The sequence below is a fragment of the Lepidochelys olivacea genome (assembly GCF_965140295.1).
Source record: "Lepidochelys olivacea isolate rLepOli2 genome assembly, chromosome: 8".
Classification (NCBI taxonomy): Eukaryota; Metazoa; Chordata; order Testudines; family Cheloniidae; genus Lepidochelys; species Lepidochelys olivacea.
This window is the reverse complement of record NC_140418.1, coordinates 61,463,581-61,486,116: the sequence shown is the minus strand read 5'-3', so window position 1 is coordinate 61,486,116 and position 22,536 is coordinate 61,463,581. Positions and strand designations below refer to the sequence as shown.

The 22,536-nt window shown below is 41.1% G+C and overlaps 1 protein-coding gene across 1 annotated transcript in view; it reads right to left on the bottom strand.

The window, feature by feature from the left end:
* CDC73 (cell division cycle 73) overlaps positions 1 to 22,536 on the bottom strand; it is a 163,059-nt gene that overhangs the window by 125,608 nt on the left and 14,915 nt on the right. Inside the window, exons 6-9 of the mRNA XM_084637564.1 lie at positions 21,513 to 21,601; positions 18,243 to 18,459; positions 1,627 to 1,725; positions 250 to 328 (exon numbers count right to left, since the gene is read on the bottom strand). Of these exons, the coding sequence (XP_084493690.1) occupies positions 250 to 328; positions 1,627 to 1,725; positions 18,243 to 18,459; positions 21,513 to 21,601 (484 nt within the window). The remainder of the gene's footprint in view (positions 1 to 249; positions 329 to 1,626; positions 1,726 to 18,242; positions 18,460 to 21,512; positions 21,602 to 22,536) is intronic.

The window sequence follows — 22,536 nt, the reverse complement described above, 5'->3', positions numbered from 1 at the left end:
ACATGTAAGATTTGCTTTCAACTAGACAGTTTCTTAAAAGTTAAGGCGAAAAAATCATTTTCAATAAATAAGATTCCGAGCTTGTGTTACTACCAGAGACTACATGTGAAGACGTTTCAGTCATCATTTATGGACTTATACTTCACACTTTATTCAGCTTTGACAATGAAAACAGATGAATCAGTTTCACTTTTCAGTTCTCAAATGTAGTGTTTCCTTAATGCTAATTAGTATTGGAGATCAACTTACCTTCCTTTCCTTTAAATCTTTCCTGATCGTATCTGTTGTAGGCAGCTGGAATAGACTGCTTAGTCCGTAAAGTGGGATCCTAAAACAAATTAGCAAACATGATATGCTACTGCATCTCAAAACATATGTTGATTAACACATTTTAGTTTCTGAACTTTGGAAAATAAATATTGTATGTAAATTGACTTTACAGTTTTGGACAATTATATAGGTGGAAGTTTTCAGACAGTTTGTACTTTTAATTAATATACTTCATTTTAACCTCTTATTGAAATAGTAGGTTTTAAAGAAATACTTAATGACATGCAAATCTAGAGAACTGACAACATTCAGAAGCAAGACAAAAGTAACAGAAAGCCATGTTAACTGAGCAAAATGAATGAAATCCAGTTCCCGTTCATTTGCTAACATCTTGGGGCTCAAGAATGAATGGTCATCTGACAACATATGGCTGGTCCTTCAGCCACATGCACAGAAGACTCCACCACAAATCTGATTAAGCTAAAGAGGTGCTAAACCTACAGAACAAGATTAAATTGGGAGGAAAAAAAGGCAGATTTAAAATGCATTTTCAAAATGCTGCCAATCTAATGATGCACTAAATATCGATTCATGCATCTTTTTCATGGGTGACTTAGTAACACAGTTACAATCATTCCAAACAGTATGTCTAAGTAGTCCCATGAACAATTTATGAAATTCAGCATACAGCAAGCATTTAAATGTTGAAATTCATCTTGCTACTCCAATCCGGTACATTGGCATATAATACAGAGGTATCAAAATAAGTCGAAGTAAGACTAACTGGCTTCATAGCAGATTACCATTAGGAGTTCAAGAATTTAGTTAAGTTTAATAAAACAACAGTAAACATCACAATTCAAAACCATTGCTTTTCTAATGCCTAGATAGACCTGAATAATAAAAATGTAAATCGGTCTTTGATTTGACACAGGCATAGGACAGCTGGTTCAATCTGTTGCTGCTCATGAGTCATGTTCCAGCTTCTTAAACATTTTACTACTTTATCTGTCAAAAAAATACAGTTAGCAAGGCATTTTGCTGGAAATGGCGATAGTCTCATCCAATATACTTCTTCCAAGTAGCTGCAGAATGCCAGTGAGTGTTCGGTACATACAGTAGTTGGCACTAACTGTTCAGTCTGTAAGTAACAAACGAAGAGTATTCACTCTTCCAATACCACTATATACAGTTTTGATCTAAGAAAAAGTTCTGCATGAACAAGTTACTGTAATTTATTCAATGAGAGCCAAACAAAATGAAGAGTAGTTTCAGAAAATTGCCATTATTTACTCAATTCAACTTCAGCTATGGAGCTACGAGCAGCAGGTCCATAATAAGAATAGTTATTCTTACCGCTGGTGCTGTATTTGGTGCAGGCCTCTGTTCAGGTGCACGACCTTCTTCTCTGGCTTTTACTGACTGAAGAATCGCAAAAATATTCTTGGCAAAATTCTGGAAAGCAAGTTAGACACTTTTGAATCCCACTGAACATCAAAGCTGGTTGGAGCACTCGAAATACAGCTAGAAGACATTTTTTGAGTCAACACATGTGCTTCAAAGAACGTATGCCTACTTGTAAATACAGAGAAAACCGCACACAAATTAGAAAGACTTTGTTCACTCCTCTTTGGGAGTGTCTGAAGAACTGAATCATTGTGCAAGGACTCACGCACATCTCATCACCCTATCTGTTTAATGTAGGTGGGTGCAGCCTGAGCACCAAAACAAAGCTACTGGGTCTTTATGGTATTTATTCTGAGAACCTATCCTTTTAAACTGGTGAATACTCAGCCATTTATGACTGCAAAGATACCTGCGTGCAGATGCTACAGCAGGGGTGGGAAAACTACGGCCCACGTCCGGCCCGTCAGACCTTTTAATCCAGCCCTCAAGCTCCATCGCCGGGGAGCGAGGTTGGGGGCTGCCACACTCTGGCGCTACAGCCAGGGAGCGGAGTTGGGGGCTTGTCCTGCTGCTCCCACCAGGGAGCAGGGTAGGGGACTTGCCGCGCTGCACCTGCCTGGAGCGCCCTGTGTGTTCAGGACCTGCATGACAGCATGCACATTGCTCCGGCTGCACAACCCAAACGCGCCATGAGAGCCTGGAATGTGCAAGCCCACGTGCCTCCTACTCGTTGGCTTAGGTGACTGATTTTTAGTAGTGTTAATTTTCCATTGTTGAGGATAAAACAAAGAGTAGTTGGCCAGGGAGTGCTCAGTGGCAGTTTTCAAAGTTGTGGGCTGTCGGGACATGTGTGGGAGGAGATTTCTGAGAGCAAAGGGCTGGTGAATCTCAATGACTTCCAACCACTGGAAGCTGAAGCCTGACAAATCCAGGCTAGAGAGAAGGGCATGGAAAGGGGGTAAGTTTAGTTTAATTACTGAAATATGTTATGACGGTATATTTATAACGGTAAGTAAGGTTTTATGTTTATTTCCACTAAAATGTATCTTTATTAAATAAAGTTTATTTGAATATCTTTGAATTGTTCATTTCGTGAGCATTGATGGCCCTCCATACAATTTCCATATCCAAATGTGGCCCTCAGGCCAAAAAGTTTGCTCTCCCCTGTGCTACAGTCTATTTAAATATATGTTACAACAGTTTCTTTAAAAAGGAAATTGCAGTGGAATATAGCTTTCAGTAACATGATCCAGTGTAAAAACCGTGACTAAATCACCATTTCTTCAGATACGAGACAAGCAGCAGCATATTGTCAGCCTGACAACATGTATAAAGACATGACTATCAAAGATGCAGTCAGAAACATAGGGAACAGCAGGAGATTTCCACAGATCTCTAAGTAAGTTCTGAACTTGAGGAAGAGGGGGTGGAGAGAAAAGGGAGGAAGGCACAACTCTTCAGCTGGGCTTAGCTTCTGCAGAAGGACATCTAAAACTCACCCACAGAGATGCTTAAAGTCATTTAAGTTTGTGGTGCACTGCAAAGGATCATCTGGCTATTCAATCTCAAAATGATCAGACCAGGTCTGCATATAGTGGTGTGATGGTACACAAGAATTAGTTTTGTTGGGGGATAAGAGATGGCAACACACACAATAAAGTCAGACCTACTTCTTATAATTTTCAGTTCTGGCTGCAGCTTTGTAAGGCAGCTGCAGGTATAAGTATTTTGGCTTTGGCGATAGCAGTTATTGCATTGGGAATTCCCTGTACTCTTAACCAGCACCTCTACAAACAATCCCTCCCACTGGCTGCTTTATCAGGGCATGAAGAGGAAAGGAGGTGGGGCTAAACTTCTGTACTGAACCAAGGTTCTGAAAATAGGGTAGCCTGCCTTTCTGTCCAATGATATCTGCCTGCCCAGACCCAGCAATGGGAACCTGGAGACCTGCTCCCCATTGTAACTCCAGCACTACCAGACAAACCCACTACCCAAAACCAGTTAGGTGTAAACTGCTGCTCCCAACTCCCTACACCAGAAAAGGGAGACAATTCCTCCATTTGCAAGGAAGACTGCCAGCTGTGAGACCTGTCCACCTCAGAAACAAAAATGGATTCAATCTCCGGCTGACCATCCAGCCCAACTCTCCAGTGTACCTGCTCCTCACCTAACACCCCCCCCACTCCACACACACACACACAGTCAAAGAGTATCCATTCCCAACCCTGGCAGCAAAGGCCACAGAATACATTTCTGACACAGGTAGGAGAAGCACCTAGAAGAGCATCTGAAATGCCGGGGAAGATACAGAGCTACTAGGATATGAATGGAAGCGTGTGGGAGGAGTGATGGATTGTTTGGTAGAGTAGGAAGGGGAAAATATCTGTCAGGCCATACCACGTGTATCACCTATGGAATCAATTTGAGGGAGCCTCTTTAAAATTTTGTCAACATATCACTAGTTGCCTTCATGCCTTAGTTTCCTTGCTCTTCACCATATACTGCATCTTGGGTCAATTGAACAACACGTTAACCCCTTCCGAAACCCAGGAGGTAGAAATGGATATGCTGAGACGGGGGAGGAATTTAGGTAAGTAGTAGTCTGAGTAGAAATAATTTCTTCTGCCATTTACAGGAAAACTAAATGCAATGTTCATTTTCAACCCTAGGTCAGACACACCAATTAGCCAATATGTGAAGGATTTTTAAGGGAAGGTTGACAGTTTGTCAACTGGTAAGCAAGTTAAAATTTCCAGATTTTTGGTTTAGCATGCAGATAAACAATAAGATTTCTCATAGACTGCTCATATAAGTTATATTCCAAGTCATTAATAAAATGCACAACTATAAAATGTTTGCACTGAGGTTTTCAACAGTGTGAAAATGTAGGTTCCCAAGACCAAAACTAATACTTAGCTATATCTCTTTAGTCCTACATCTATATTAAGAGTAAACATCCAGAAATAAGGATCCAGAAATGTTGTCTGTGGGCTCATTCTGGAACTCAAAGTTACAATCTTTTGACAGAAAAAAAGACTGAGTCAGAAAGTCAGTATTGCAACCAGCTGACCTATGTAGCCAGTGCTTCCTCAAAGTAGGTAGGTAGAAGCAAGATTAAGCTTTCATTGTCCATACCTACACACATTTGTGTCTGAAAATCCCTCTAACTTCTGCTCCAAATTCAGCTTAAACTCTAAATTGTGCACTTTCAGATTACTAAAATTCCCCCATTTGGGGGCATGAACTAACAATGGCTTCTTTGGGTAATTTGAAAAGTACTTTAAAGAACCACTGACTACATGGAAATCCCATCATTTGTCGTTTCTCTGTCTGGTTACTACTGTCAGTCATGTGGAAGCTATTCTAGTTGCTTCCGAGTCCATCTGTACCTGCTATTTATTCATTATGGTATATGGACAAACTTGTTTTCAAGTATAAAAGTTAATCAGAAATTTCCATTTACTCTTTAAAAAACCCTGAAGTCACCAAAATATCAATCAAAGGGGGAAAAAAATCTGCTGGTAAGGGAAAGTATGGGAGAGAACAAGACAGCAGCTGATGGGGAGCAAGGAAAATACAACAAAAGTCACACAAATAAAATGAATCATTTTCTTTTAAATCTTTTTTTTTTTTTTAAATTATCCATTTGTTTTTTAAATGACATGCGAAAGTGCAAATGTTGCCCAATTGGTGCAAACTCAGGCATCATTTCTACAAGTTACAAGATGGGCACCAGTGCCTGCACAGAGCTTACTGCAGAATGAAAGTCTCAGGTGACAGGTGAGAAGAAAGTCAAACTTCATCCTGACCCAATCCCACTACAAATGTTGGATCCAGGTCAGTTCAAATGAGAAGACAACCAGACCCTCTCTGGCTTGGATCAGATCGGTTCTCCTCCTCCTCACCAGTGGGATTGGCACGGCAACATCGGAGTACCCTGCTCCTGGCAGCCAGCCGCCACCACATCACTGTTCTGCATGTGCAGCAGGGTGAGCATGCTGATGAGTTGCAGTACCTCTCAATCCACAGTATGCTGTGACAGGGTCAGGTCAGATGGCTACAGGAGAGTGACAGAAGGCAGATATATTAGCCCCAGGTTAAGTAGGTCCCTTTTCCCTGGGTAAGGTAACAGGGAAGGTTCCAGAACAATCAGGAACCTTCTGGACATAATTAAGGCAGACAGGCTGATTAGAACACCTGCAGCCAATCAAGAAGCTGCTAGAATCAATTAAGGCAGGCTAATCAGGGCACCTGGGTTTAAAAAGGAGCTCACTTCAGTTTGTGGTGCGTGAGAGGAGCTGAGAGTGAGAAGGCGTACTGCTGGAGAGCTGAGGAGTACAAGCATTAACAGACACCAAGAGGAAAGTCCTTTGGTGATGACAAAGAAGGTGTTGGGAGGAGGCCATGGGGAAGTAGCCCAGGGAGTTGTAGCTGTCACAGGAGGCACCCTAGGCAGCTGCATTCCACAGGGCCCTGGGCTGGAACCCCGAGTAGAGGGGAGGCCCGGGTTCCCCCCAAACCTCCCAACTCCTGATTAGACACAGGAGGAGCTGACCTGGACTGTGGGTTCACAAAAACAGCCAAACTGAGGGCTACCGTGAATCTCCAAGGCGAGCAAATCCGCCAATAAGCACAAGACCCACCAAGGTAGAGGAGGAACTTTGTCACAATGCACAGTGCATCAGGGGTAGGGCAGACAGTCGCCAGCACATACAGCCACTGCCATTCCAAAACTACAGGCAGGAAATGGAGGTAGTGGCTCAGGCTTGGCGGGTAGAGCAGAGGTTTGGATTGGAAAATGACTCCACCCGCTGATTCAGGTCCTGCCCGCCCTAAAAATTAAGCCTAAGCAGATCTCTATGTCAAACTATATTACATGTAGATTTTGTCTGTACTGAGGCTTACCACCGACGGGTAGATGGACTTCCAATATCATTTGAATTCAAGTAGTACCCACATTTAACCCATCTTTTTAGTTGGGCTTTAATACAGAAGTAGACTGAGGGACTGACAACTAAGTTCTACTGGGTCTGTGGTTAGGTTAGTGTGCATGAGATTTATTATGGGACACTGCAGTAATTAATACATTTTAAGATTGTGGGAGATGTTTAAAGAACATGAAATGATTAGAGGCTGAATGAAATTCTGTAGAAGTCTAAATACAACAGCCACACCCTCCCTTTCACAAACAGCTGTTCTTTGAATCAAGTATTGCTTCCTAGCGTTTTAGAGGTTTCTGCAGTTCTATAGTGTACTATACTCTGTACAGAAAATGCAGATAGATATTTCCATTAAATGTGCGGATTATGTTTTGCAGAACAGATTTCACACCTCATTTGTTCTGCATTATTACACTTTATTCCACTAGTATTTTTATATTAAAAAAGGTACTACATGAAAAAGCTATTTGAAATCTTTATGTGAAACAGAATAAATAATTCAGGAGTTTGAAACAGCTATAAACATTACAATAGGTTGAGATGACGACTAAAACTGCATAAGAAGTCCGTTTCTATATTTTTACTATAGATACATTTGTGGAAAATGGACTCTTCCTTCAAGGTTTCCATGAGGCTGGTCTACGCAGGAAAGCTATTGTGAAATAAGCAAGGGTGTGAATTTAAAATGCAATAGCTATTTAAAATGCAGTTCTGTCTGGACACACTTACTCTGCACTAAAAGTGCCTTTGTGCAGTTTTGCTTACTCCACTTTGGAAGTGGACTAACCTTAACTGCACAATGGCACTCAATGTACAGTAAGCATTCACATGGAGAGCCATTCCACAATAGTTATTCAGGTAAGGAAACTAAGGCATGAAGGCAACTCCCCAGTTTAGACAAGCTCTTGTTAGAAATGCTGCTCCTGTGTGATGGATTATTTATTTAGAACCAAATTCCAAAACCCCTATTCAAACAGAATAGTACTGTACTTCACGAGTAGTCCCAAATAATTCAAAGGGATTATTTGTGGAGTAAAGTTGAACAGTATTTTACGTGAGCAAGGGCATAGGAATCTGGCCCTTAATTGTGGATAAAACACATACTGGGGATGTTTTTATACAGAACAAAAAGCGTACATACAAAATATGTATGTTGATCTCCGTTACAAATACTAATGTAGACATAAGTAAACTCCCATAAAGATGAAATGGGGATTGAGATCATAAAATGAAACTACCATCAGATTTGCATTGTTGTGGCTGTGTTGGTCCCAGAATACAGTAACTCCTCACTTAAAATTGTCCCAGTTAACGGTGTTTCGTTGCTGATCAAATTAGAGAACATACTCGTTTAAAGTTGCGCAATGTTCCCTTATAACATTGTTTGGCAGCCACCTTTGTCCACTGCTTGCAGGAAGAGCAGCCCGTTGGAGCTAGCTGGTGGGAGCTTGGAACCAGATGGACCAGCAGCCCCCCAGCTCCCCACCCCCCTAAGTTCCCTGTGCAGCAGCCACCCAGCAGGCTATCAATTGCCAGGTAGTTCAGGGTCCCTCCCAGCACTGACCTGTGCTGCTCCTGCCCTCTGCCTTGGAGCTACTCCCTGGAGCCTCCTATTTTCTGTGTCCGGGGCTGGGAGGGGGAAGAGGGGTTCTAATGTCAGGGTGTCCCTGTCCCCCTCCAGCTCCTTTCTTAGAGTGGGGTCAGCATACTTAAAAGGAGCAATGAGCGTCTCTCTCTCTCACACACACACACACAGAGTGTGTGTGTCTGTCTCTCTCTCGGCCATGCTGCTGACTCTCCTCCCTCCATTCGTGCTGCCTTGTAGCGTTTGAGACTATATTAACAATGTGTTAACCCTTGAGAGCTCAGCTGAGTGCTAGTTCATCATTTAGCAGTAAGGCTTTCCCTGGGAAATATCCCACCCTCTGACTCCACCACCTCAACCAAGCTTCACAATCATCATTGCTGTGTACAGTATTAAACTGTTTAACACTTATACTGTGTGTGCGCACGTGCAATATAGTCTTTTGTCTCGTGAAAAAAATTTCCCTGGAACCTAACACCCCCATTTACATTAATTCTTATGGGGAAACTGGATTTGCTTAAAGTATCATTTTTCAGGAACATAACTACAACATTAAGTGAGAAGTTACTATATTACAGACACAAGGTGGGTGAGATAAAAATCTCACGTTCATACTGTTAGTCAGTCACCATTTTTAAACCACAAATGTATTCAGTTTGAACAAGCTAGTAACAGGGATACTAGCTCCTAATTTAACTGGGCATACCTCACCCTTAAAGATTGCTTCAGATATCAAGTTCAATGCAAGAGCTATGAATTTCAGGAGCACGGAACAATTCTGCCACCTAGAGCTCATATACAAAATTGCTTTTACATTCAAAGAACAAAATGTTTTTCTTTACATTAACAAGCTTTATCTCACAACCTTAAAGAGGTCTTATTAAAAAGTGCTACAGCAGCAGCAAAGTCTACTCAGATCCAGGTATATAGAACCTTTAATATAAGAATATTATTGAAAAATTACAGAATATTAAATTTCTCAAGTTATTATATACCATTGTGGGGATGGTTGGAGACTGTATTCCCCTCATGTGTAAACAACTCCACAGCTAGGAACATTTTAAAAAATAGTTAAAATGGCAAAAACCAAGGAATTTCAGTGCAAGCCACTTGGTCTTAATTCAAAATCTCCTAATTTCTATCACAAATTGCATCACTTCAAGACAGGGGCAAGTACCATGAGCCTGGATCTCCTGAGTTCTTAAAAAGATGCAAATTAAATTTGTAAATGATACGAAACTGGGAAGTACACACAAATAAGGTCCACAGAAACCCAGAAATATTGGCAAGCAACAACATGGTATTGTGGTAATTAATGATTTGGGAGGGTGGGGGGGAGAGATAGTTAAGAATACCTGTGCAATGGGAGGGAGAAATCTGGAAAGCAATAATGTTGGAAGGTACACAGGCATGATAGATATCCAATTAGACAAATGTGCAGCACAACAGAACAAAAACACAGTAATGTAGTTGTGTGCTGTATACACACAATCATCAAAGCTACAGGTAGGAAAGCAGTAATCCTGCTCTACACAGTCCAAGTGTGACCATCTCTGGAATATCTCATTCAGTTCTTGGCACCTCATTACCCGCCCCGTCCCCCCCCCCCCCCACACACACACACAAAAAGTTCAGAGAAGCAAAACTGAGAAGTGGACTGATTAATGAATCAAGATTAGAGTTCAATACATATATCTTATTTAAGGGTGTCTTACAAATGAAATAAGTGGGGTTGTGCCCAATTTGCCTCAAAATGACAAAAATTTGTTTGCTTTTTTTAGAAGTGCAACAATATTACATATTTTGTCTACCCTATTTTCCAAGGAAGACTATAGATAACGGAGGGATTAGTAGAACATCACAAGTTAAAGGAGAAAAATTTTAATTAGACAGTTTAAAACCCTGTGTTGAAATACACTCCTAATAGTTGGGAAGAAATGTCTCTAGTTAAAAATCCAAACACTTCCATCCCTTCAACTGAGGGTTGAGAAAACACCTGCTCCATTGCACCAATCGTGAGAATTCTCCAGCGTGAGTAGGGAAGATGAAAATAGACTGAATTTCTTAAAGTAGAAAACAAGCAGTAGTTTTATTTGTTTGGGGGTTTTATAACCTCTCTCAGGTTATCTTTATACATCAAAAACAAAGGACAGTCTTTTTTTCCTTTGAAAGTTCTTCTTAGGGACTGCAAGTAAAAGAAAATTATACATAAATATTTGAAAGGTGAAAACATCCACAATGGAGAGGATGGTGAAAGACTGGGGCATAGCTAGCAATGATAGAATGAAATTTTCCCTTCCTAAATGTATGATGAGTATCAGGATCAGATGATTTGATAGTCTCCCAAGCAAAGTGAGAAAGCCTCAGTGCTTCCAACATTTATATCTGGGTTGGACAAAGCACTGGTAAGTGTTCTGAAGGGAACAATCCTGCATTGGCAAGGAGATAAGTCACTTCCACCTGCAAACTTTCATCAATTTATAATATGTAGCCTCCAAAAAGGACTTTTACATAATTGTGATCATGTAACAAGTTGTAATATTGTAAGAATTGTTCTGGGTAAGTGTTATGTGCACAAGGCGTCTTAAATTCTTACATTCTTTAATTTTGTACAAAGCTACTTCCCTTTGGGCAAAGTTTTAGCTCAGATCCACATTTCCCATCTCTAATTTCTACAGTTCTACTCCAATGCTCGGTTCTCCCTGCAGATTTCCCCACAGACAATAGAAATTCAATACAGGGAGGCAAAGCATAATATCTGAAATGATCTGTTGTTCAAATCCAAGTGAGTAATCTTTTCTCCTGTATGCAGTGCAGTTGTAGCCATGTTAGGCCTAGGATATTAAAGAGACAAGGTAGGTGAGGTAATATCTTTTAGTGGACCAACTTCTGCTGTTGAGAGAGACAAGCTTTCGAGCAAGAGCAGAAGTTGGTCCACTAAAAGATATTACCTCACTTACCTTGTCTCTCAGCCTTCTGCTGCCCTATGGTGAAACTCACCAGGCACAGAGGGTTGGTCTGATACCTTCTGTGTCACTTAAGACTCATATTAGGGCCATTTGGTGACACATCCAGGTCTCCAGAGTGAGGCTTACACTTGCAACAGATATAGCAATTTCCTGAAATATCTTTGGGAGAACTTACAGTATCATTGGGGGCCAGAGACTGTATGCAATTCCATGGCAGAAAGTAATCACAGCTCTCCAGAAACTAACCATGGAGGGTGACTAGGCAAATTCACTCATGTTGTAACCCCTCTAGAGGCTCTCCACCTGCTGGGGAGATTTGCCTATCCTCCTTCAAAGTGGATTCTCCAGAGGCCAACAGACAAAGAAAGGATAAATAGCCCGAGTTTAAACTGACCCCGAACTTTTCTTTCTGATCCAGCAAATGGACAGCTCCTTCTATCTAAGGGGAGAGCCCCAATTCTTAAGGAAGGGCTGGAAGAACTGACACTTACCAGAGGCCTTCTGGAGATAGGAGGGGATCTCTAGTATGCATGCGTGTAGGTTCTTTTACTATTTTTAAATGTTTTATCTGTAATGCTTTTACCCTAAGAATAAAGGTGCTTGCTTACAATAAGCTGTGTGGTAACTTAAAACCACAGGCAGTTACCTTATTCATAGCCTTCAAAGAGAAAGCAAAGCAGAGATGCTGGCCTGTTTAGGAAGTCTGTCTTGATTGGGATATCACAGTATATACACACCCACCACACAACAAAAACATTAACCCAGGAACCTATCCTTGCAACAAACCCCGTTGCCAACTCTGTCCACATATCTATTCAAGGGACACCATCATAGGACCTAATCACATCAGCCACACTATCAGAAGCTCGTTCACTAGCACATCTACCAATGTGATATGTGCCAGCAATGCCCCTCTGCCATGTACATTGGCCAAACCGGACAGTCTCTATGCAAAAGAATAAATGGACACAAATCAGACATCAAGAATTGTAACATTCAAAAACCAGTCAGAGAACACTTCAACCTCCCTGGACACTCAATTACAGACCTAAAAGTCGCAATTATTGAACAAAAAAACTGCAAAAACAGACTCCAATGAAAAACTGCACAACTGGAATTAATTTGCAAACTGGACACCATTAAATTAGGCTTGAATAAAGACTGGGCGTGGATGTATCATTATACAAACTAAAAACTATTTCCCCATGCTAATTTTTCCCTACTGTTACTCACACCTTCTTGTCAACTGTTTGAAATTGGCCATCCTGATTATCACTACAAAAGGTTTTTTTCTCCTGCTGATAATAGCCCACCTTAATTGATTAGTCTCATTAGAGTTGGTATGGCAACCCCCATTTTTTCATGTTCTCTCTGTGTATAGATAGAGATCTCTCTATCTTCCTACCCTATTTTCCACTGCATGCATCTGATGAAGTAGGCTTTAACCCACAAAAGCTTATGCTCAAATAAACGTGTTCATCTCTAAGGTGCCACAAGTACTCCTCTTTCTTTTTGCTGATACAGACTAACACAGCTACCATTCTGAACTGTGAGGTCTGGAAATACCCCATTCATGAGGGAGAGAGACGCCTCTCTGCCCAAGAGAGGTGCAGCTAGGGAGCTGGAAGTCTGAGAATGGATGCCCTTGTTGGACTACGGAGATGAAATAAGGGTGCAGTTGTCCTGAACTGTGACAGCACCATCCCCAAAGAGCCCAACAAAGAAGAGATTTAGGGGCACGTCAAGAGATGGGCCATGAAATCCACAAAGCCAGTAGCTGTGAACTCCCAGCATAAACATTATAAAAATGGATATAGCAACCATTCCAGCTTGTTGGTTAATATGGAGACCATGGAAGGACTGTGGTGCAGTCCTTCCAGTCTTCCCAGAGGTTGGGTGGGATGGGGAAAGAATGGGGCTTGCTAAGGTTCCCTCAGTCCCGTGGGTATGACTCAATCTCATGTAGAAAAAGTAACCTTTGAAACATCCTATATTTAGATTGTGGAAAAATATTCCACAATAAAACATGAATCAAAAGCTCTCACTGTAGTTAATGTTGGAGTTCATTGTTTGCAGTACATTTGGAAATGGTTTATAGAGGGAAAAGGATAAAAAACACGGAAGAGCTCAGGAAGTTCTCAAAAAACCCTGCTCCCAGGAGAATGGAGATTTACTTCAAAAAGTACATAAATACACAAGCATAATCATAGGGCATTTGTTAGATTTCAATTCTGAGATTTTTCCCTCACACAACTCCCACATGTTCAACCCAACCTACCGAGTTACCACACTGCTTCGTATCTGAGAAATATTTCTGGGCATGCTGTGAGAAAAGGTTTTTAAGCTAGGTACATCAAAAACCACTGAGATGGAAAGACCTCCTGCCAATATTCCTGTGAACTCTGCAGCTCCTCCTTCCAGCTCCAGCACGAACTTACTTAATTTATTATAAAGGAAGAATAAGTGCCATTAACCCTCTCATGGTACAGAGTGAACAAAGGAAATGCTCTTTGCTTACAGACTGGTCACTGAAATCTGCTGTGGGCAGAATTCAAATGCTCAGTTGTCATAGGCAACTTTGGAAGGGGGGAAAAATGGGGTGAGAGGAAGGAATTAATTAAGGAATAACTGTTTCAGCAAGGGTTTCCTCATGCGTTCAGCTCTTTGTTTAACAAAATGAAGTTCAGACACCTGAAATCAAGTTTCCCTTCTTGTCCAGTTTACTGCTGGGGGAATTCTACAGCACTGCACGTGCACAGAACTCATGTCCCCCACGGACTTCCCCCCGCCCCGAAGAAAACACATTCTGCCCAAGAGGTGCTGCAGTTATGCCTTTAACCCAGCTGGGACTACTGTGGCACCAGAACAGAGGGCAGCCAGCTCAACAGCAGCTATGGAGGAAGGAAGGAAGGAAGAGAAGCCTGCGTTCCTCACAGTGCCCTGCCCATGGGGCCAAGCGAGGAGCATGGGATATGTGGGGGGGAGGGAGGACGGGGACAACAGAGAGCTGGGCACAAGAGATGCAGTGGGGTCACAGATTGGAGTTGAGAAGGGCTAGTGCAGGGGGACAGACTGGGGCAGCGAATGAATGGGAGTGGGGGTGTAGGGCCATATGGGGATGGGGGGTGCATGGGGATGGCTGAGTGGGAGTGCAGGGACACATGAAGATGGGGGGAAATGTGCCTGACTGAATGGGACAAGCTAGAGGTCAGCCAGGGTCTGCATGGGGAAGGCTCCACAATTCCCTAACAATCCCACCCCACCCCACCCAAAAACCCCATACTTCTCCCACCCACAGCCAACAACCCTTGACGGGTTCACTCCCAGGATCCTTCCCTCTCCCTCAGCTCCGTTACCCCTGACTCCCCCCAGCCTTGGAAGCGCTTCTATTGGGTGCGGAAAATACATTTCTGGATTGTAGTTTAAATGAATTACTCCTCAAAGTTCTGTATTAATATGCCTAGTAAGGAATCTATTTGTCAAAATAGATTTCCTGAATCTTTGTCTGTATTTTTACAGACTTACTTGCTGACAGACATTTTGAAATAAATTACCAAAATAATTGAAACTGGCATGATTGTATTATTTTGACAAATAAAACGTGCAGAATTTTTAATTTTTTGGCACAGAATTCCCCCAGGAGTATGGTATACGTCTTTGGAGCAGGAAACCACCACCCATGATTCTCAATGTTTTATTCTGTAGCTGTTCTACTTAAAGGTCCAATCTTAAATATCTTCGACAGAGTATATATCCACTCTGGTAAAAAAAAAAAAGTTTTCTAGCTGAGGAATTTACAACGGAATTTTTTCCAAACCTTTGTAGCATTAAAAAATGTAAATATCACTTCTGGCATATCTGAACCAGTCAATATTTCAGTTCAAATTGTTTGTATTTATATAAACATCTGACAAGACAAGTCTAACCTTGTCTCTAGAAATAGATTTAGTTGTCAATAAAGTGACTACAATGGCAAGACCTCATGCCACCTGATTTGGTGAATGTCAAATCTCTTTGTAAAGGAAAATGCTGTTTACTATCACTGAAGTAGAAGCAAGATCTAAAGTAGTAAGACTTGTCCAAATTAAGGGAAAGGTTGATCTGCACATCCTTAATCTAATTAGAAATAAACGTACATATTTCACTTCTGTTGAAAACAGTTTTAACTACTCTTTCAGTAATACCTAAATTTACTATGCCTGAAAAAATAGTGATTTCCTCTAATATTTCTGTTTACTTTGTGCATTTGACAGTATTTTGCATACAGTTTCCACTTTGTGTTGGTCTTTTACACAAAGTTGAGAAAAATGCCTTAAAATAGGAAATTGTGGCTGTAAAAAAAAATTCAAACACTTGTAAAGTGACTGAGAAGTACATGTAATATTGGAAGCTACTTAATCTGTCTTTTAAAAGTTGACTAAAGTTCAAGTTGGTAGTGTCCCTTTAAGACAAGTCAAGTCAACTGTGTTCCCATTTAGATGCTTTCACTCTAACCTGAAGATGTGCAACATTGCAAAACTGCTTCTAAACAATTTCTCTTCCAAAATAGTTCCAAAAGTGAGCTGCTTTAAAGGAAAAATAGGCTAAATAACTGATATCACAAAGTGTGGTTTAGCTCTGAAAAATGATTATACAAAAATGGCACCTACTTAACAAATCTGTTCCTTTGTGTATTCAGTCATATCTGCCAACTTCTATGACTAAAGTTATTACAGTTTTTTACTCCTGTTTGCTGCGTTTTCTTCTGGTAAGCGAAGACTGAATGAACCAAATTCTATTCCAATTTCCACAGAATTCTTCACTGAAGGCAGGTCTACACTACAGCTGGGATCGATGCTCTGAGATCGATCCACTGGCAGTTGATTTAGTGGGTCTAGCAAAGACCCGCCAAATCAATTGCGGATCGCTCTCCAGTCAACCCCTGTACTCTATGCCTGACAAGAAGAGTAAGGTAAGTTGACATGAGATTTTCTTCCATCAACCCCCTGCGGTGTAGCTGGAGTTACGTAGCATAGGTCGACTTACCACAATAGTGCAGACATTGCCTAAATTGCAGTCATTTAAACTTTTGTAAACTAACTGGAGGAATCAGAGTTGCACAGAACCTATATTACTGGCAATGATGCTCAATATTCAGAACCCAGGCGGAATGATCAGCTAGGATATTTTTTAAGCTTGTGGACTGAATATATTTGATCTACGAACTGCGGACACACTATAATCATGGAAGACCATACTACCATCTTTACACCATCACTTTCCCAAGCCCAAGCACACTCACAAATTTAGCAGGGTATTTTTGCTCATTTCTATGATGGCAAGACGTGGTTACTTTCATTTTATGTTCAGTTGGTAAAGCCAAGTAACCTTGTCTTTAGTTGATTATTTCTCACACCCGCATAGTACACCTTAAGCTACTGATAGAACAAGTAAGGCCCAAAACCTGCACTGAGGGTCCTGGGAAGAGATCAGTTTCTCTGCCCTTCCACTTTACATCACTGCTCCATATGCTCCAAGAGAGGTCCTAAGATTTGATCAGTCTCTATTACTGACCTCAGGAATCCATTGCTCTCCCCTGGTTCCTATGGGTAGATTGGAAGTTCAGAATCTCTATCATCCTCATTCTCTTCTACAGATTGGTAGCAAAATGGTCCCATGGAGAAGAGCAAGCTTAGTGACAACCCATACGCCTCATCCTTTCTCTCACCCTACCTTTGTGGAAAGTCCTGTACTGGAATCTGCCAAACCCCACTATTCCCGGACTCCCTCCCACAGCAAAGCTTCTGGGCTGGGACGCCCACCTCCTCCCCTAACCCGGCTCAATGTGGTTCCTGTCGAAGTCACATGCTAAGGATGGGGATGCCCCATCTAGCTCAGAGCAGGACTCTGGGGGAAGGGAAAAGCCACCCAGGCTCCTGCAGTTTCTACATGTTTTCCTGTGACAACTGCTAAAATCTTGAATACTCAAAATTTAATTTTGTTTACTAAGTAAGATTGAGCCTGGCTGGGATTAGCAATGAACAGCAGCAGGAACATGGCTAGCTCTAACAATATTCTTTCAGCAAGACATTGTTTAGGCAGGAAAGCCCAAAGTGCAGCTCTATCACCCTTAACAATGACAATATCATTGTTTATTCCTCTGAGTTTTCCCCTCCTTGTAAACCCCAGCACCTAGATCCAAAGTCTAAGGCCACGTCTACACTACCACTTATGTTGGCAAAACTTATGCCGCCCAGGGGTGTGAAAACACACCTCCATAACTGCCTACGTTTTGCTGGCATTAGTGGTAGTATGCACAGCGCTATGTCGGCAGGATCGTATCTCCTGCCAACATAGCTACCGCCACTCGTTGATGTCATTTTATGTCAACGGGAGAGCTCTCTCCTGTCAGCATAGAGCAGCTACACAAGCGATCTTACAGCAGCGCAGCTGTATCAGTACAGCTGTGCCACTGTAAGCTTGCGAAAGTAGACATGGCCTAAATTATCAAGTAAATTACAAGGCCCAGTGTAATGAAGATAATCTCTCAACTGAGCTTTTTCCAGGTACGCCAGCAGCCCTTCAGCCTACTGTTTTCCCACCGCACTGTGTTTTGTTAATCTTACAATTTTTTTCAATCAAATCTCTTTCCATTTTGTAGCGGGGGGGGAGCTCTTGGCACTGCCCATGGAGTTTAGGGCATGAAAGGTTGGGCAAGAGGGTAGAAATTGATTTTGCAATCCATTACAGAAATTCTTCAGAATTTTTTTTTAATCCTATCTTTAAATCCTACAAGTGACATGAGCAAGAAGACTAGTTATTTAAAAAATGGTAAAAAGATGTGAGCAGCGGTAACTTCAGTTACTATTTGTAGCTGTCAAGACAGAAGGGGTGGCAAAGAAAATTACAAAGATGAAAAGAAAATGAAATGGTTGTTATCTAAGTGTTATATTTGTAGTAATACATATTAATATTCTGTTCAACTTAAAAAAAACATAAGAAAGGTTTTTTCCTCAACTACTCAACAATGCATTTAGCCTCTGAACGCTGGTTCCAAAAAAAAAAAAAAAAAAAAAAATGATAAAGTATTACCTTGCCTGTGCTTTGTAAAATAGTAGTTCTTGTCCTCCACACTCTCTCCCTGCTGACAATGTCTCTGGTTACATCTACCTCCGCATCAACAAAACTTCTTTGTTTAAGAGCAGTTATGTCATCATCCAAATCTGTCTTGATTGTGGATCTTTTCTTCGCCATGATTTTTGCTTTGATAGCAGCAATTTTTTCCACAGACATGGCTTCAGACAAGGATCTAAACAAGAATATCAGAGGAGGCTGAGTAAAGGCATAAATCAGTTATAAGTTTTGTGTTCTGAATTACATATGAACAATCAGCCTTGATTTCCTCCCAAACTACTAGAAGTTTACATCTGTGCCATACATCATAAGGTGGTCTCCATAGAGACATCAGCACTGCTACTTTGGCCAGTAGAGCCATTCCCTGAGAGATGACTTCCCACGTAATTTAAAAACACCACAAGAAAACTAATACAATATACAGAGGCGGGGGGGGGCAATGCTTATGAAATGTAGAGCCCTGGGACTAAAGGCTTCAGGTTACTGTATGGAATACACTTGTCCCTCTGTTACCAACAAATGAATATAGTTCAAGTTAGCTGTCTATTCAATCCTTGGCCACTGCTCGTGTTGGTAAAAAGAGCATAGTTTGGTACCAGCTATGGTAGTGGTTTTATTATGCTGACACTTTTCCACTAAGAAGTGGACCAACATTACCAATTCATTTCACCCACACAAAATAGTTAAGATGGCATTAAACTTTGTGGCTATGAACCTGTGCTACATTTCGAAGAGTTCTTCTTGACCCAGTATTACCCCATCCTACATTTTTTTAAGTTGCACACGTGTTTATGTTTAAACGTGAACCAAATGAAACTCAGCTACCTGACAGCCTAACTCCAATTCAGATACTATCATTCTCAAGGTGAACTTCAGAATAAAATGAAAATTTTGAGTTAGGCAAAGAAGTCTGGGTAAGTCAATTTTCATTTTATTTTGTAATTCACACTGGAAAAAAAAGTGTATCTAATGAACATGTGATTGCAAAGCATTCTATTTATGAAAGTAAGCTATGTAGAAAGGGATCTTTTTGTTTGTGTAGTTTGTTTTTTGTAGTAGCTTAACTAATTTAACAGGTATGCACACACTTTAATACCTTTAAATATTATGTCACTTGCATTTTAAAAGACAGTGACTTTTGTACTATTAAAAAAATTTTAAAAAGACATGAGATACAAAAAAAAAAAATAATAACGAATAATCCGCAACCCTCATTGCAGCATTGGCTAGTACTCCACAGAACACTAAAGGCAGTCTGTGAAGCCATCCGAACATCAGGAACACCACAACCCTCAGTGACCTGACTCCGTACAAAGAGTAGGTCACTACGTTTTTGAAGTTCAACAGACAGTGATTAAGAACTCTTATTGCAGTTAGCCTTTAATTGCACCTACGCAATTTATCAACCTTTATACCAACCTTCCTTTATCAACGAAAGGTACATTTTATCCTGGATTTAGGTGTTATTTGTGGATTCTAGACCATCACTTCACCAGGCTCTGAAAGTTCTTTCAAAGGTAGTGGTTAAGACGAATGTACGAATAGTAACAAGTGAGGCCTCCCTATCACACTGTCTGTACAGTCTGAAGAAATTTCACTTGATCGTGAAAAGATATTTGCTGAAGTCTTGTTCACTGTGGCATTCATAACAGTATCTGAGCTCCTCACAAACTAATTCATCCACCACATCCCCTTCAGATTTGGGAGTGTTATCCTCCATTTTACAGCTGGGGAACTGAGGCACAGAAGAGATTAAGTGACTTGCACAAGGTCACCCAAGAGGTCTGTGGCAGAGATAACTGAGTCCCAGTGCAGAGCCTTAATAAGACCACTTGTCTGTCCATTTGCATTTCTATATAAGCTGACATAGAATGTGTTTAGAGTACAACTCTGACATTCTCAATTACTGAATTCTTTAGGATGAAGGGACAGACAGAGAAGTGATATACCTTTTTGCTCCACGAACTGGGACTGCTCCAATTAGAGCTCTAGGCTTTTTTGAATAGTTGGTTCAAAGTATTTTAGGGGAAGGCGGGTATTTTTGTAACTTTTCAGAATGCTTTTCTTACTAAGAGCTCACCACTTCTAGAAACATTCTGCCTGGCTCTGAAGTGGACTGTTTGCTCTAGAACAGCTTGGGACCTTTTAAATTTTCTCACAGTTGAGAAGTGCTAGAATGAAGAGACATCTAAATGCTCTGTCCCTTCCCCCAAGTCTCTTGAGTTTTCTTATTCAATTACCATCTGACATATTCTCCAATGTCAAACCAAAGATGTTTGGAAATATAATAGAGTCCTTGCTCCATGCTTCAGCAATCTGCTCTATGGAACTAGGATGGGCCAAGGACAGAACTTGGAGCCATCCTGGGGTAATAATAAAAGGATAGGTCTAAGCAAGGAGAAAGAGGGTGGAGGGAAATGATGGGCAGTTATGCCCACGAAACCTAAGGCCTTTACATCAGCCAGGCTTTGTCATGGGTCCATCAGCTTCTCTGCCCAGCTTTGGGGAAATCCAATTTAAGGCTCCGAAGGATGTTCATCTGTCTCCCTACAGAATTTTGTAGAGGCACAAAGGAAAAGGAAACTGCTGAGCTATTTGAATCCTTAAGATGCTGATGACTTCTTGTGGCAATGAAACTGCACTGTCCTCCAGTTGTTCCATTATTCCTTCCTTCTCTGTATGTTTAGCAGAGCTTCATCTACACATATTATGGAAGAGCAATCCAATTTAGAGAGCTTATAGGAGACTCATCTGCCCCTCAGCTTGCTTCTTGCAAGGTTTTCCTCCTTCTTGAGGCAAAGTGGACACACAGATTCCTCAACAACTTTGGGTGTTGTTTTAAATGCAGGAGATAAAGGAAAGCTTCTGTCCTCTACAGTGTTTCTCATTTTATTAGCTTGTCTATATAATACTGTGGCAGAAACAGAAGGAAAAAGGAAAATACTAGTCAATGAGACAAACCAACAGTCTGATCACTTCTGGGTGCGGACTGATCAGTCACTGCTGTGAAGTTACCCCTCCAAAACAGGAGTCTGACCTCCAATCACATGAAGCTCTGCCACAGTCTGATGGCTGACATTTTTCCACAGACCGTTTTTCTGCAGAAATCCAGGGAACCCCTCAGTGGAGCTGCTGGACATACACTTGGGAACAGTTGAAATAACTGGTCTGCTTTACAATCCTTAAAACTAGCAACTACTACCCCAGGAGTGAAATAAGATTTCTTACCTGATCTGCTCTGTCTGCACAATACCTTCTTTATGCCCCTCCAACCGAGCTGCCAGCCGCTCCTTGTCAAGACGCACACACTCTTCATCCTAGTAGCAATAGCAATGTTTATATATAAAGCAGCTTCAGTACAATTTCTCTGCCCTCTCTGAAAGTGAGTAAGATTAAAAGCTGATTTCTGTGACGTTTTAGATGTTTAACTTTTTGTGACTAAAGAAATTCCTTGCCAATCTGGTATAGTTTTGTAGCCATGCTGCATGGATGGATTGCGGAGTGGCAGACTACTAAAAATTGACTCTTGAAAGAGCATTGAGTAGTTAAAAACTAAAGAAAGCTACAAGTCACCTCTTGAAAGAGATAGACAATTTAGAGAATGGCTTTTATGTTGGCTGCCAGAGCACATATTTCTTGAAATATGGAATTCCATCACCTCACTTCCCCTCCCAAACAAAATTTAAGTGATATTTAAAATCTGCACAGATATTTAAGTGATGTATTAGCATAGAGAAAGTCAAATTTAGTCTATATCTCGATGTAGATCCTCTCCAAATGGCACTCCCAAAACAAATTAAAAGTAATTAACTAGTGTTTAAAAAAAAAAAAGCCAGATTCTCTTGTTTAACTGTGCTTAAGGCAGAAATGTAGTGGGAAGAGGCAGCAAAGGTGGACTTATGCCATCTTTTCAGCTTTTTGAACAGCTTCTCATGCCACTGCACCCAAGCACAAACCATGCTCCAGTAAAATGTCTGTCTATTGAAAAACTGATGTGTTTGCAAAGACTAGCTCCTTCTGAGATGCAAATCCATAGTGACAGCTGTAAACTGATGTGGCAGCTCTGTTTTTTTACACATAATTGCAAGGCATAAATGCTAATTGAAAAAGGGGCTCCCAGACGTTAGTGTGAATTAACGAGGTTGTACTGTATGCTCCCTATTAAAAGGTGAAGAACTGAAGTCAAACATCTGTGAAAAATGTTAACATACTGATGTGGGCCCCTTAGCGGAAGATGTTTATCCAAGAAAGC